The sequence below is a fragment of the Cydia pomonella genome, chromosome 4 (genome assembly GCF_033807575.1).
Source record: "Cydia pomonella isolate Wapato2018A chromosome 4, ilCydPomo1, whole genome shotgun sequence".
NCBI classification, from domain to species: Eukaryota; Metazoa; Arthropoda; class Insecta; order Lepidoptera; family Tortricidae; genus Cydia; species Cydia pomonella.
Genome location: NC_084706.1, coordinates 11,087,094 through 11,104,114, shown reverse-complemented (window position 1 = coordinate 11,104,114; position 17,021 = coordinate 11,087,094). Strand labels below are relative to the sequence as shown.

Genomic DNA, 17,021 nt, shown 5'->3' with positions numbered 1-17,021 from the left:
AATTTATTTGTCCGAAAAAGTAGTAGACTGTATGACTTAAAAAAATTGTACTTTTTTTATTTATGGAAAAGTATATTGGTCAAATTATAAGGAACAACACACGACACGACAATCTCATGCGAAAAATAATAGAATGTAGGATTGAAAACCATCGCGGGAAGGGAAAGTTACATAGATCAAATAAAGAATTGGCTGGACGTAGAGTAGCATGTACCAGGAGATGAAGGAAATTGCATAAGATTGGATGAAATTGTAAAGACAAAAGATTCTCTCTTAAATTTGAATAGAAAAGAATCTATATTTTATCATATATATATATATACATATATCGGAGAAAACTAAAGATTATCAATATTATCATATATTCTTTATTCACACATATTGATGAGCCCAACTGTAGTCGGTTAATCTCCTATCACAACATTATGACACGACATGAACCTTCTCTTTAGCATAAATTACAAATGCCTTCCATGGCATCTCCATCCTTTCATTTTTCCTTCTATTACAGTATTTATGTAATCGTCATATCGTGCCACCAACATGAAAGAAGAAGAAATCCTCTTCTGTTCCCAGTCATCGTCATAATAAATATATTTTTATCTTACTAAATTTAAACTTTTTCATTCGTTTTTTGTTCTGTTCAACTTCATACCCCGTATCCGTTGCCTTTTCTTCATCTGAAACGCACAGCGCGTGCTGTATTTAGGCGTTTTTTATTATACCGGATCCGGTCCGGATCCGGTGATTTTTACCGGATCCGGTAGCTCCTGAAAAGTGCCGGATCCGGCCGGATTACCGGATCCGCCGGACCGGATTGCAATCCCTAGTTAGGTCGAGTCTGTATCTCCGTAACTACAAATGATAAAAATATGATTCCAAGACCAGTCGATGAGGAAATTTTTCCTGTCTTAGAATGTTCATCCAATCGAAGACTGGTAATATGCAGCTTTGATGGATTTTAGTGAAAGGACGGCAGATAGCAACAGAGGACCTACGAGCCTCCTTTACGCCACTAGTCATCTCATGCGATGGAGCTGTAGGGACTGAATACAATAGTTTATTTAAAAAAAACAGCATCAAAGTTAAATGATAAATGGAGAAAAGCGTATTCTCAAATTATTTTCTGGCTGAAAGTTAAAGTTCAAATTTCCGTAATTAGAGCTGTCTCTATAAGAGTCAGAGGCACAAGACGACACATTAAAGCTTTTGATTGCCAAGATGGTGCAGGAATCAAGGCAGCAGCTTTTTTTTTGTATACTTGTTACCGTCTCTATATTTATGTTTATTGTATATTACTTTAATAAATATATATATAAATATATATAGGTATTGATGTCATATTCCCAGAGCGCATAATAACACCCTTAATATTAATTGGAAACGCAGTTTGAATTTGGAATTTATATTGTGAGATTTCTGAGGTTTTGCCCACGGGCGTAATTGATTTTTTTATTCCATTATGCTCATGGGCACATTGGGTATTTAAATTCTTTTTTGTGTATGTTTAAAAATATTTAATTTAATTCATTTAATAGCAGTTTAAAATATTTTGTGTCACACTTGCACGTAAACGGTGTTATTGAATGCCAGAATACTGAGATGGATGAGCTATTTTATACCCAGGGCCGTAATGGTTTTTTTTTTCATTACGGATGGGCATATTGGGCATAATATAAATGAGTTTTACTTTCAAAATACTGACGTTTATAATTTTTTTTGGTGTATGTTTATAAAACTTTAATTTGATTAATTTAATAGCCATATAGTAGGAACTAGTACGGTTAATGTATCAGAAAGCGTATTTCATTAACTGCTACTCGTAGCATACTAGTGAAACAGTGAAGTGATACATCTGTGTGATACATCGAGGTTCTGAGCCCCCCACCTTTTGCCATCCCGCCGTCATATACATTGGTTCAGACACTTAAAGCGCGAAGAGGTACCAGGCAGACAGACTGACAAAGTTGCTTTTTCACTTATAATCCTAGGATTTACTCTTGTAATAGGCACTTGACAAATATTTTTATTTATTTAATTTTTACTAAAAAAATATACAATTGAAAGACAACATTGGGCATTTAACATTTATTATCACAATTTTTAACAATGTTAATAAATCTCGAAACTTCTCAGGAGTTGTACGGATACGCTCTGCCCGTATTGACCCGGTAAATTCCAGTTCTGAGAAAGAAAGACAATAAATTACAATTTAAACAATTTAAAGGGATCCTCAAGTGTGTTTTGTTACTAAAATGAGTTCGAAATATCAAAATACAAGTTCAAAATAATACCTTTTATTTATTTAATAATTTCTACCTGGATGTATCTGAAGAATATTAGAGCTCAATTTGATATAATTTTCCCATAATCGCAGTTTTAGTTATTAAATCCATTCCAATATGATACTGATCTGTCAGTGTCTAAAGTGACGTTTTTGGTTGAAGGTTGACATAATGCGCAATTTAGCAGGTCCTCTAAAGGAGATTGGATATTAGATCAGTATCACATTATATTGTTGAAATTGGCTTGTTAATCATGTTTTATTTGATTTTCAGGATTAAAAATACGATAAGTAAGAAATACCCTCTTCAATGGGGAGCTAAGTCATGGCATGAAATAGGGATATACAAATTTTAAAATATGTAATGGTTTTCATATTTATATTATTTCATTGCTCGCCCTGTGGTGCGAGTAGTATTGCGACTGCTATATTTATAAGACGTTAAAATGAATGTAGAATTCACTTAACGCACAAAATTGCTCAACCCCATTGTTCATTAAATATCACCAAATATATACCTACACAAGCATTTTTGTTTTTTCCTACTCCTCTACTGTTATCTGTCATTTATGCATTCATTAACACGAATATAAGAACATACATAAAATATTTCAAGAAAAGTCTATATTGTCTATTCCTCATAAAAGCTCTTGTGCTTTTATAAGCTATAACGTTACTGCGATTAATGGCTACCAACCTAACAAAACCAAAACGAATACAGTTTTAAACTAAGTGCATTGCTGCCAACTTACAAAATATTCATTTGGTTGCATAGTAAAAATAATTACTTCATAAGTCAGAAACACGCATGTGACACCCGTAATATAGCAACACCCATAGACTACGAAGACCGCTTAGCGTTGCTTGTTAGTCTCCGTAGGCTACGGTGGCCAAAATTGAGAAAAAACTGTCCAAAAAATTAATTTAGCAAGTAGTAAGTACCAGGGCCTCATGAGTTACGAGGATGTGTCGCCGACCGGCCGGCCGCGGCCCGGGGCGGGCCGGGCGCGTAACAAGGTATGCTCGCGCGTCTTGGCTATATACTTTTGCTGTAATTTGTTTACCTAAATTAAGATTTATTTTTGTTGACTCGTAGGAAAAATATTGTATGCAACGTTGTATAAGTAGGTCAAAAAATTCTCGTGGCGTATTCCTTTACAATGTTCGCCTACGCCTTCGCCTACGCCTTCGGCTCCGGCTCACATTGTAACTCACGCCACTAGCATTTTTTGACCCTTCTTATACAACTGTTGCATAAAATACTCTAAAATGACAATGATCGATGAACTGATAAATGGTTCGTAACATAAACATAAATGAAAAAAAAAACTTAAATCATGCAGTGCAAAAAATATGGTATCTATTATTATGCTCATCGCGCAATAGGTATAGGACCTTTAATCAACCAAGTATTTTTTTATCTCCGTTAAAACCTTCGTCATATCCCATTATAAGAGACGTCTCCAATGACCCAGAAACGTCTAGTCGAACAAGCGTATTCAGGAACATGCTATATAATACCAATTACGGTGACGGCGCGCTCAGTCTTTAAAAATGTACCTAGTGTGATTTTTCCGCGCCTGACCCGAGCTCTTTTTCAGAGGTCAGTTTGACTGAATTAATTTGTGTTGAAAATTATCCCATACATTCCATACAAATATATTATAAGACTTCTTCTTCAGCCTAGTGTTTTCCCGACCTAGCGCCAGGGTCCGCTTTCCTACGCAATCTTTTCCACTTTACCCGGTCTTAGGCGTGAGATTGTTCTCTTCCTTGTCCGCTTTTAGGACGTCCAGCCAGCGCTTCTTAGGCCTACCGCGGCCGTGTGGTCTAGGGCCTTGGACAGTGAGGTCAATGCATCTATTTCCGACGTTGTCTACCGGTCTGCTGCTAGATATGGCCATTCCATCGGAAGCGACTTTCCTGCAGCTTATCCGCAACGTCACGGATTCCGTGGCTGCCACGGATGTCTTCGTTACATATGCGATCTAACCACGTAACATCTTCATATCCACGTAACATTCATCGCAACATCTTCATCTCCGTGACGTGAAGCTGCTGGACATGTCATCTGAGGACAGGCCGGGTCTCGCTACCATATAGTAGGGCTGGGCTGGGGTTATATATTATATTATTATAAAAAATAAATATACCTCTCACATTAAGTGTAAGGCTTGACCGTACGCTCGAAGCAGAGCGTTCGACGGGGCATGCAGCGTGGCGTCGAGCTCACAAGTGATTTGAGCAGCGTGCACTAAGGCCAGACCTATACGTTGTTTATATTTGTTTAACATACACGCTACACGCCCCACCCCGCTGCACCCCAACTCGAGCGTCCACTCAGGCCTTACACTATAGACGTAATAATAAAATGATTTCATTTTTATAGGTAAAAAATAAGTTTTCTGCGAAACACTAAAAATGGCAAATTTAAGTTAACTTTGTGATTTTTTTATATCGAGATCTATAGAACCTCATAAACCTTACAGGATATATTATTGAATAATATAAAAGCACAGACAATCTTACAGATAAAACGAAAGAGATTTTCTTATAGGTTTCGTGAACAGAATTTATTATTATAAGCCCTATTTCACTTTCTGGACTTACTTTCGCTTAAATCACAATATCAATATGTTGAGAGATATGCTATTGTGGCGTGCGTAAAAGTAATTGATATAATATTTTTAATTTATGAATATGCCCCTAAGATGGAATTAACGCCCAGCGAGACTAAAAGGCTCACGTTCATAAAGTCTCTCGTGGAACCCATCCTGCTCTAACAAGTGGGTTAGTGCGAAAGTGACGCCGACACATGGGACGATAGACGATAAATGCGCATCCTATCCGTAAAGTACAGTGAGAAATTATGAGTGAAATCATTGATAAAGTCGCCATGCACTTTTATGGCTGATGGTACCTAGTAACATATCAAATTAAGATTAGTGTCATCATCAAATAGTTCTATGTTTTTGTAAAAGAGAAAAAAATATTAAAATTACGGTGACATTAGTCATAAATAACGATCAAATTGAAGTTTAAAAAGGTTTAAAGGTCCCTTTTTTAGTTTTGCGTAAATAACTTGTAAAGGGTGGCCCATAGCATTAAATGTTCCTTCACGTAAGTAATCTATATAAAATTGCCTACAAGAATGATTCCGTACACTGTGAATTGATTGAGATATAATTTATTCTGTTAATATTATTTTAAATATTGAGCCTAGTGAAAAGTGTTAAAAATGTTTTTTGTAGAAAATGTTATGTTAATTATTTAAGTATTAGAATAGACCCTTTCTTGTTATGAGCTGCCGTTTACGAGTTATTTACGAAAAACTAAGAAGGGACTTTAAAATTGATTATAATTTACTTTCCCACTTAGATACTTATCGTTTTAAATATTAATCCTAGCAAAAAGTATTCTGCGTGTTATTTTAGTAAATTTTATGGAAATTATTTGTGTCAAGAATTTTCTTTTCCTACGTGTCATATTTTATAAATTATTTACGAAAAACTAGATAAAGGGAACCTTACAATTGATTATAATTAACTTAACTATACCAAAATACACGCTTATACACGAATTATTTCCGCCATTGGGCTGTTCTTGGTCTTAGTTAGGTGGGTAATATAACACTGCACCTCTTTTTGCGTCTAAGGTTTAAAAATAAAGGAAAATGGTTATAAAATAACGGGAAATTAGAAATTTTTATAGACATGTAATAAATCAAACGTTTCCGTTTCTTTTGTTTCTGTGTTTTTAGTGCTAAAGTTAAAATACCGAAAGATTTTAGATTTTAATATTGTTGCGAACGCAACTTATTATTTGTATAAAATCTTAATACTCCGAATAATCCAGTAACCATGTCCCTTGAAAGCACGGAGTACTTTGCGTCGAATTCGGTAGTAGTGATTTTTTGCAGACTTGTTTATGATGTTGGCGCAATGAATAATCCAAGTTTATGACCCCTCTCGCCGAACGGAACTCAATCAAAAATCGAAAAAGCCGCGAGAATTTCGGTATTTTTTCAAATTTAGGCGATTATAACTCTAAAGGACTAGATTTTGATAAACAAGTCCGCAAAAAATCAGAACTACCAGATTTGACGCAAACGCTAATGTATAAAGTTACTGTAATATAATGTGGTAGCTAAACGCAGTCGTTGGGCTCGGCTAGTATTCGGAGCCTTTTTCAATAGGACCAAGTCGAGTTCGTGACAGCGGTCTGGAGGTCTGGAGTACATGTAGGATTGTAGGTACTGCGCTGGCGCAGGTGGCGGGGAGCGCGACCATGAGCATGAGCAAGGTGTCGTGCTAATAGCATGTACTAATGCAGGTCTATGGGCATAATAACCACGAATATATAGTAAAAGCGGTGTTGGATAATGGAAGCGCGACCAGTATTATGACTGAGAAGATGTGTCGTTAGTTGAATTTACACGCTGATCAGGTAGATAGATCGATTGTAGGAGTAAATAAGTTGAAGACACCCATAGGTAAAATATGCCAAGAACCGATGAAGTCGTTGGATGATACCTACTTCACTCGTTTAATCTGTTCTGGGCTGCCATCTATAACTGAACGCACGCCTTATCATCAGGTCGACTCTCACGATATATCGCGATTAAATATCCCGTTCAATTTGTGCTTGGCTGATCTTAACTTTCACACCCCATATGAAATTGATATTTTGATCGGGGATGATCTATTTTGGGGGTTATTGGTCACACAAAATTGTGTTAAGTGATGGGCGAACGGTGCTATGCAAGACTAAATTAGGATGGATAGTCGCAGGTCCGTTAATTAGCGGTCACGCATCGACTTCGTCGCATGTAATCAAATGTAATTTTGCGAACGTCATTTCTAACACAAGTGCCGATTTAGTTAATGAAGGGGTTCAACCCCAACTTACACGGTTTTGGCAGCTTGAAGAGGTCTGTCCTAAAGACTCTCAATATTCTCTTGAGGAGAAGTCGTGTGAGAAGCACTTCACTAAATTGACACAAGGCCGGACGATTCTGCGTACAGTTACCGTTGAAGGAGGATCCTAGCATTCTAGGGAATTCGTTTAATCGAGCTAGGCAGTGCTTTTTATCACTAGAACGCAGAATCGATTTACGTCCAAATTTCAGGGATATGTACCTATAAGGAGTTTATGGATACGAATCACTGAATCACATGACTGAGTCCAAAAAGTTTTGGTTAGAGTAGAAGTCATACCATATATCCCACTCTGGAGTTTTAAGGGAGATCACTACTACAAAATTGACGGTAGTTTTTAATGTCAGCGGTCCCACCAGCTCTGGGGTATCCCTAAATAAGATTCAGATGGTAGGGCCCACTGTACAGGATGACCTTTTGTCTATACTGCTTCGATTTGGACAGCACAAGTACATTATTTCAGCGGATGTAGAGAAAATATATAGGCAAACAGTAGTTAATTAGTTGATCCATCTAAACGTTTAAAGATCTTTGAGTTATACACGATTACATATGGGACTGCCAGTGCACCTTTCTTAGCAACACAGTGTTTAAAGCAGCTGGGTCTTGAGTGTTAGGATGAGGTCGTTCGCGAGGTCATTATTCTTGACTTTTACGTCGATGACCTGCTCACCGGCGAGGATGACTTGCAACAAGTGCTTTTCATTAAGAGTCAGGTTACTTCTACTCTAACATCAGCGGGTATGAATTTGAGAAAATGGAAATCAAATGAACCTCAACTCATAGTGGACTCTGATTCGTCTCAATTAGATTTAAATATTGGCATTGAACCTATTAAAACCCTAGAACTCAGCTGGTAGCCGAAGTCAGATCTCTGATTTCTGTATTTTCCTGTTGGTCAATGTTCGATTGCCGGCAAAACAAAATGGGATTTTTCTATCAGCAGTAGCTCAAATATTCGACCCCACTGGTGTGCTGGCTCCTTGTGTCATCCTCATGAAAATGCTATTGCATAATTTATGGCTACACAAACTTTCATAGGATCAGAAATTAACTCGATTAAAGGAGGGTATTGTCGGCGATCCACCTTGTCTCAATGATATCTGTATCCCACGGTTAGTTTTATGTGAATCGTACGAGGAAGTTGAATGTCATATTTTCACTCATGAAGCGGGGGCGTATGGCGCTTGCTTATATTTGCGGAGCATATTAATGAATAAGAATATGAATGAAGGAAAGGGGACGTGTTGGTTAGGCTGCTAATTAGCCAAAAGCCGAGTGGCTCCCATAAAACCCATGACAATCCCGAGGTTTGAACTTTCCGGTGCGCTAGCCGGACTAGTAGAGTCATTAATAATCAGTTTTAAGAGTATAGCGTTTTGGACAGACTACATTCAGGAGGTCTTTGGGAAGCTGGGGCCAAATCGACAAAATTTTATTAAAAAAAAGTGCTGGGAGATTGTAATTAACGAACGAGTTTCTGAAAGTGTTAAGAAACTGGTCCAGATTGAAGTGATTTTGAACTCTCGGCCGCTTACTCCCATGTCATCGGACATCACGTTCACTTCAGGGAATTTCTCATTGGGCATCCTATAAACCTCATTGCCGGTCAAGGACATCAGAGAGCGTGAAGTCAATTACCCCAGCCGTTACCAACGCATTGAGCAATTGTGGCAGCATTTCTGGGGCAGATGGAGCAAATAATACGTCTCGTAACTCCAGTTAAGGACAAAATGGCGCACTAAAAATGAGGTGCTACAATTGAAGTGGAAACTGGGTCGCATCGTTGCTGTCCATCCTGGAAGCGATGGAATTATCGCAGTTCCTTCAGTAAGATTTGCCCGCTCCCGGTGACAACAAATGAGTCTGGTTGGAAGGCCAGCTGCCAACGCCCGGGGGTATGTTTGCATGATGACCCAGGTCATAAAGCGCCTTAACAATATCAACGCCCAAAATGTCAGGGAGGCCAACCACCGCTCATATAGAAAATTAAGTATCTTCAAAATTTTCATGTCATATTCATTATTCCTGTACCACAAGACAGATTACACGTCTCATTTAGTTATTCTGGAGTTTTTCTACCGTAAGCCCGTCAAACCTTTGAACACCAATAGCAGCACTCCACATATTTAGTATCTCGGCCAATTAGAGGCAATTTACATTTAAAACCATTTTTGCACTGTTCAATTTTGCAAAATAACTCCTTCATAAACCTCCATACTATCAACAGTATCAACCACCACTTTCTACACTTAACAGTTTTGGAATAAGAACTCTTGTAAATCAGTACTTTGGAAGAATTATCAGTTTACTACAAACCGACGGTTTTTATTTTATTTATCGTGATCCTGACCTGTATGGCCCTGCTATGAGCGATCAAAGTAACACTTTTTTTATGACACAATCGGCTATGATTTCAAACCTATTATGTATGTTCTTGTATTAGTGTTCGTGCATGAATAAATGACAGATAACAGTAAAGGGGTAGAGGAAATAATTTTATTATTGGCTTACCCCAGTTTAAATAAATCATTGGTACCCAAGGACACAGCGGGAGCACCAACACATCGATTTCTCGTCATGTCCGCCAAAGAATCACACCTAAGGCCCATCAGGTGGCCACCCATGTCCAGTGTCGCCCCAAACAGCTGCCAGGCCCGGTCGTGGTTGCACTGGTTGTTTGCACAGCCCGGTTGACGTGTGCCAGTGTTAGCGAATATATCCACTGTACCAATCGTCTCACTAATGCCAAAAGCCCTAGTGCCTGAGTAATCGGTGTGTACGACTTCGACGTAATTAGCGTCGGTGGCTCGTAAACGACGGGAAAAGGAATCCCAATTTTGCCCGGCGGGAGATAAACCTGTGTAAAAGGAATATAAATAGGTTCACATTAACTTGAATTTTGAATAAAGGTACCACTCTGATTGAGTCTGATGCAGCAGCATCGTGTCCGTTACTCCTGAGGTCATGTGTAGAACCCTGCATGCACGTAGCATTAATTTTTTTAAACACAGCTCACAGCGTGGTTTAAGCAGTTTATTTAGTAGTTCAGTGTTCTGTATCTAATAAATCAAATAACAATCTTGTAATAAAATTACAAGGCTAGTGTCACGTATAGATTTAAGTAGGATACGTGTAAATAGATAACTTTATTTAATATTATTATTATATTTCTGCATAGTGTACATTTATGTATTAGCTGATTTTTATGTATAGGTATTATATTTTTAGATTTATATCTGCACTGCGTTCTTATGCACTAAATGTCATGAGACACCGTCTACGCTCTTCCGTCAATCGTCCATTCCGTCCGACGTCCGTTTTTTAATCAACTCTTACCAGTTATTCTCTGTACTCGAGCACGCGAATCCCTGCTTACAAGTCCAGCAATGTGTGCTCCAATATCAAAGCCCACAATATGAACAAGGCTACGATTAATCTTGTTCGCAGCCTCCAGTTGGACTATCAAAGCGATGATATCGTCGGCGACAAATGGTACAGCGTTGATTGCTGTTGCATAATCCATAGATGCAACTAAGGCCCAGTCTACTAAAATCACTGTCAGCTCATGGTCGCTTGTTATAAACGCTGAAAATAAGACATCGTTAATGTAGGTAGCTAGTTTAAAAGCGAGATTCAACCAGTATGCAGCAAAAGGCGCACAAGCATTTTTGCACTGAATGTGCCGCACAGTGTGGCACACTCTGGTAGAATCCCGCCTTAATTTAATAATCTAAATGTTTCCATCTCAATTAAACCTCAAAACCTATAAATTACAAAAATATAGTTTACTGTAAGGCGCAGCTAAGCAGTCCCATGTTTATTAGGGCGGAGTATACGTTGTTATGAAAGATAAGTTTTCGATTTAACCTACAAGATATCAAATTCTACAATATTTAAATAAATATTTTGCAAAATTATGAACAATTACGAGTGTGATTATGAAACATATGAGGCAGTAGGTACCTACCTACTAACAGAAAAAATATGTTTTTTGGAAATCGAATTAAGTACGTCTTTTTAGGGTTCCGTAGTCAACTATGAACCATTATAGTTTCGCCATGTCCGTCTGTCTGAACGTTCACGGCTTTGCTCCGTGATAATTAGGGCTAGAAAGCTGCAATTCGGCTGATAGTAAATCATACATGGCAACAGAACGGTAAAATAAAAACTAGATTTTTTAAGGTGCCCATACATTTTTTTTTCGCTTTAACTTTTCTTCCAAGATGCAGTTGCGGTGTACAGAACGATAAGCAAACTTAAACCAACAAACTTAAAAACTCAATTGATGACAGGGCACGGTGGTTTCCCCGAGTACTTGAACGGGTTCAATTGCAAGGGAAGCCCATCGTGCATCTGCGATAGTAATAAACAAGAAATGGTGCCACATATATTGTTTGAATGCCCGGTGCACGATATGGAACGATTTGACATGGAACAAAAAAATAGATTTAACATAACTGCTGACAACCTGCAAAATAGTATGAATGGTGCAGAACGGTAGAAAAACATTATATAAAATCAAAATTTAAAAGTTGTACATATAGATATAGCACATGTAAGAATAAAAGCGAAACGTTGTTATGTTAAATATAATAACTAAATGTAATAGTCAAAAGATAAGTACGTAATAGTCACAGAACAGAAAGCTCTAAATATCGAATAAAGATCACCTGTATTCCTTTATTTTCGCGAATTAGAAATAAGATAATAGGTGGGACTGTACCCACATCAGGAACGAAAGAGATAAATGAAAGAAAGAACCAGTATGCTGAATGAAAAGCGGGAACTGGTGTGAAAGAAGATAGCGTAAAACAAACTCCGATTCTTGAATAGGTCTTTAAAACGAATAAGGGTCTCCGCCAATACAATTACTTTCAATGAAAACTATAGTGAACATGATCAGTTGAGTTGTTTTTGAATTATTGCAAAATGTCTTCTTTTCTTAGTAAAAAGACCTACAAAGCGCTACGAAGGTACTCGCTTATGCTTGTAACGTACATGTTACTTACTAATAGTCTACGTTTTGCTTATCCTGACAGAACAGTAACTACAAATCCTACACTGAGCATGGCCCGACATGCTCTTGGCCGATTTTTTTTACTAGCATCAGCAATGTCAAGTTCGAATTTTAAAACTAAACATGCATCTCCATATTGTCTACGAAAATTACCTGCACTGGTGGAACCATACTTGGGAATATGGATTAGCAGTATATTTACGAAATTTGTAATTCTTACATGAACGTAACGTTTGGCCAAACTCGCTGAAGGCTGAACTATCCCGCCCATGAATGACTATAGCGATGTTCTGTGACCCGTCGAGGAATTCCAACTCACTGATGGCTGGTACTGTGTTAACTAAATTAACATATTCGGTACCATTGACGATGAGCTCCCTGTAAATTAATATCATTAAATTTATATTGTTGGTGTAGGATAATGCCAACAGCTTGTCAACTTTTTCACTGTCACTTTTATAATATGTTAAGTTATATTATCTATCCAAAATAATATTTGTAACGATTATGTATAACGTACTTAATCATAAAAAAACTATCAACACTTGCTACCTATAATGCCTCTTGGCATAATATTAAATGGCATAGCGTTATTTTTATTACCTTACCATGAGGATACGTAGTATCTGTTGAGGGTTCCTAAGAAACGTGATTCAACCTTTCGCTCCTGGTGTAGTGTCTCACTTTGACTTCCTGGTACTGAAACCATGATACATATTATTTAGAATATCTTTTGAGGCATTTAGGATCACTTCAGCCGAGAAAATAAACTGTATAGTGGTTGAGATCAATAAAAAATATTGAATCACAATCCAGTCCTGTAAAAATATTCACAAACTTAAGCTTTTAAGGTTTATAAGCTTTTCCCATTACAATGTGGGATAAGAGAAACATACCTTCTTTATCTTTGGCGGGGTAAGACAAACATTATGAGGAAAGTCCTTCTACGTTAATATTTTTAAGTTATTTTATTTATTATTATTATTTAAACTTTATTGCACATAAAAAAAGAGTACAACAGGCGGACTTAATGCCAATAGGCATTCTCTACCAGTCAACCATAAGGCAAAACAGAGAAACTTCAAGGTGGGTGCAGTGAGAATTAAACAAAAAAAAACCGTAACTTTATGTATTAGCTTTATTTTTAGTATTATACAGAGTATTCCTCTTACCCCATAGTTTCTCCTATACCACCTAACCTTATTTAACTTACGGGATATAGCGAATATGATAAATACACACTTGTCACTCAACATTTTTACCTCTAGATAAAAACTATGTTGTTGCGATTACCTACATTAATACTTATATAAAAGAAAAAAAGATAATCTGTGATAATCCGTTAATCAGTTGTTTCAATGAAATTTTCAATGATAAAATTTGATTGTATCAAACAAAATAATGAAAAGCGGTCAACATCAATCGCAATCATAACTATGATGACTAATTAGTCATGATCATAACATGCTTTATATAAGTACTAATACTTGTCCATTTATTTGATTTTTGATTATGTTTAATGACATTGATTAATTTATCTTTACAACAGTAACATATCAAATTCTAGAAGGTGAAATGATTTCATTTTTAAGGTTATGAATAGAGTACCTACCTACATAACAATAATAATACACACAATTTTATATCTGTCGGCGGCGGATCGTGAAGTCCACCTGTTCATGAAATTAACATCATGATCTGCCTCGGCAGATCGCTGACAGCAATGTGTTCACCGATATTCCTGGTTGAATAACAGGCACATCGTAAAATAGTTTAATAATGATACCTGTGTTTCCTGCGTGAAAAATGTCGGCGTCAGAAAAATAAATAATTTTATAGGTAGGTACGAAATATTCTAAGGTTACTGAAGATAAGTGCATTTTTTTTACTAATGGCGTTATTCATAAGCACGTTAGTGGCCTGAATTAGCTATGAATCATTTGTCTTTATCTGTAATTTTGCCTCAATTATTTGTAAGAAAGGAATACAACATATTTTAACTAAATCAGGCTGGCAAAATATTATGAACAAGGGGGTATAAGTAAGTAAATAAATATTGTTTTCTCCAATATACTCGGAAATGTTCACCTTTCAGCTGTTTGTAGCAAAAATCGTACGGGAAGTTCTTCGTTATGGTCAAACACAAATTAATAAAATTCAAACCATTGTTGTCGTGTTTTAGCGGACGGGAAAGTTATTACTGTATTGTTTTTTACTTTTTAAAAACATGTGTCCACTAAGAAAAACGCATATAGCCAATTAATATAGCTGCGGGCCGCGTCTACACGACCCGGTCAGCATCATTTCAAGCTGTAGGTATAGAGTCGTGTAAGACCGACGTGTATGATCGTGTGAATACTGCTTAATAAAATCAAAGACTATATAACTTTTATATTTTTTAAGGATCTCATGCGTGCAAATACAGCTAATATTGCACAATTATATTGAATGAGCGAATATTGAATGGTACTCAATGGCAGAATAGTTGTGCCTTTAACTTTTAAAAAATAATACTGTTCACTTTTTCTACAGTAGCCCCAACGCCTACTGCGACCGGTTCACGGGTGTCTATTGTTGCGTCTGTGAACGGGTACCAGCAGGCATTCTACATAACATTAAAGCTCTCCAAGGGGCCTCCACGTGTTAGATCTATATCTCTTTTCTTTTTTTTTTATGATAGAGGAGGCAAGCGAGCAGACGAATCACCTGATGGCAAGCGATTACCGCCGCACATGGACACCTGCAACACCAGAGGGGTTGCAAATGCGTTTTCGGCCTTTAAGATGGAAGTACGCTCTTTTTCTTGAAGGTCGTATCGGTTCGGAAATACCGCAGGCGACAGTTCATTCCACAGTTTAGCTGTGCGAGGCAGAAAGTTCCTGGAGAAACGCACAGTTGAGGACTGCCAACCATCTAAGTGGTGAGGATGGAAATGTTGTCGCGTAGGGCGATGGCGAAAAGAAGCGGCAGGGATGAATCCGAACAATTCCTCGGAGCACTCCCCGTTGTACATGCGATAGAAAATGCAGAGCGAGGCCACCTATCTACGCAGATCTATCTCCACCCAAGCCTATCGAAAGACCGTGGTTTATGCCTATAAAATCCAAGGAGAGGTACATTTAATAATAAAAATATTTGGGGACAATCTTATACAGATCGACCTAGCCCCAAACTAAGCAAAGCTTGTAATATGGGTACTAGTTGACAATATACGTATGTACCTAATATACAGATCAGAGCCCGTAAATTTCATGCCGTTGACAGGAAAATGACGTCACGCTACTACATAGAGTATAATTCCAATTAGTATTTTCGTAATAAATTATCATTTGTCAACCTCTTTAGGTAACTAGTACATATACTTGACAATCAGTATAGAAACGTCTAACTGACTTTCATTTTATTGTCACACAAATAAATAATAGATTATTAATTGATGAAATAATACATATTTTTGGTTTTTAACAGCGTAACAAGCTTTTATTCACGAGACATGTATTTATTATGATACCCATCAATAAGTAAGTTATCTTGTAGTAACTCCCTGTATGTTAAATTACGTCATTTTTGCGTCAACGGCATGAAAAGCACGGGCTCTAATATAGATAAATACATAATTACATACATAAAAACAGCCATGACTCAGGAACAAATATCTTTGTTCATCATACAAATAAACACCCTTACCGGGATTCGAACCCGAAATCACCGGATTCATAGCCTCGGAATATCATGATCAGGCGGATTTTACAATCAGCCGCCGACATATCGATAGGTAATAGGTATTAATCTTGACAATTTTAGTAGCATAGTTAATTAATTAGCATCCGGTGGAAGAAATGTTACTTTTGACAGTAGCAGATCTTATCCGTAATAAATCCAGATCATATTTATAACCTGTTTTACAATCAGAATACGCCTCCAGGTTTTGCAAAACAGTTGCAGCGTCTCTGTCTAAGCTCCTGCAATGTCCTTACAGGAGAGAATTGCAAAAAAATACATAATTAAGAAGCTGTGATTAGTCTTAAGTTAATTGATTCAATTATGTTACGAAAATTAATTACGCGAATTGTATTATAATTATTGTATCTAATTCAAACACATATAAGTTGAGAGCGGGAAATCACAAAAACAAAATTCACTGTAAATTTAGTTTCATAAATATTAGTTAAATGGAAGAAGTAATTTTAGTAATATAACAAATCACTGCGACTTATTTTTAAAACCTGCCTAAGCGAGAAATGTCCGACCTCTTACCTCTATGAGTGAGAAACTCGGATTAGAGAAAAACCTCTATAAGCGAGAAAAATATTCTATATATATGCATATATATATACTAACACGTGGCTTGATTGTCGTAACACAACGGAATCAATTAAGTTTTCACTTATTACAGGTTACCTATACGATAAAAAAAAAAACCTACTCGTAAATGATTTTTTATTGGAACAGAATTGCATTCATTTCCTTGTGTTTGACGTTTAAGCAAAACAAATTATCTAACATCCTATTATCTAATATACGGTGTTGGTTTGGTGCCTTGTATGGTGATTGGTGACCAATATTTGTTAAGCAAGTATCTGAACACGCACTTTAACTCCTTGACAGTAGAGACGTGTTCAGATATTTGAAAGCACCTTGGTTTCACCGATACATTTCTGATGGCGACTGACTGTATGTTCATAACTTTTGCTACGAAAAGTTTGCTTCAATTCACAAGGCCACACACTTGTCAACTTTTCACTTGTTAGAGTTAGACCAAGCTAACTCTGCAGCGAGC

At 37.0% G+C, this 17,021-nt stretch overlaps 1 protein-coding gene across 2 annotated transcripts; it reads right to left on the bottom strand.

The window, feature by feature from the left end:
• Positions 1-1,422: 1,422 nt before the first annotated feature.
• Positions 1,423-15,047, bottom strand: LOC133517080 (lipase member I-like). 2 transcript variants are annotated; one of them, XM_061850227.1, is made up of 6 exons: positions 13,455-15,047; positions 12,850-12,940; positions 12,462-12,619; positions 10,561-10,809; positions 9,736-10,081; positions 1,423-2,184 (listed from the first exon to the last, which is right to left on the bottom strand). In XM_061850227.1, exons 1-6 carry the CDS (start codon positions 13,495-13,497, stop codon positions 2,133-2,135), a joined length of 939 nt encoding a protein of 312 aa, XP_061706211.1. In that variant the 5' UTR covers positions 13,498-15,047; the 3' UTR covers positions 1,423-2,132. The 2 variants fall into 2 exon arrangements, with proteins under 2 accessions (XP_061706211.1, XP_061706212.1); XM_061850228.1 differs by lacking the exon at positions 13,455-15,047 and having other exon boundaries at positions 12,845-12,934.
• Positions 15,048-17,021: the final 1,974 nt, after the last annotated feature.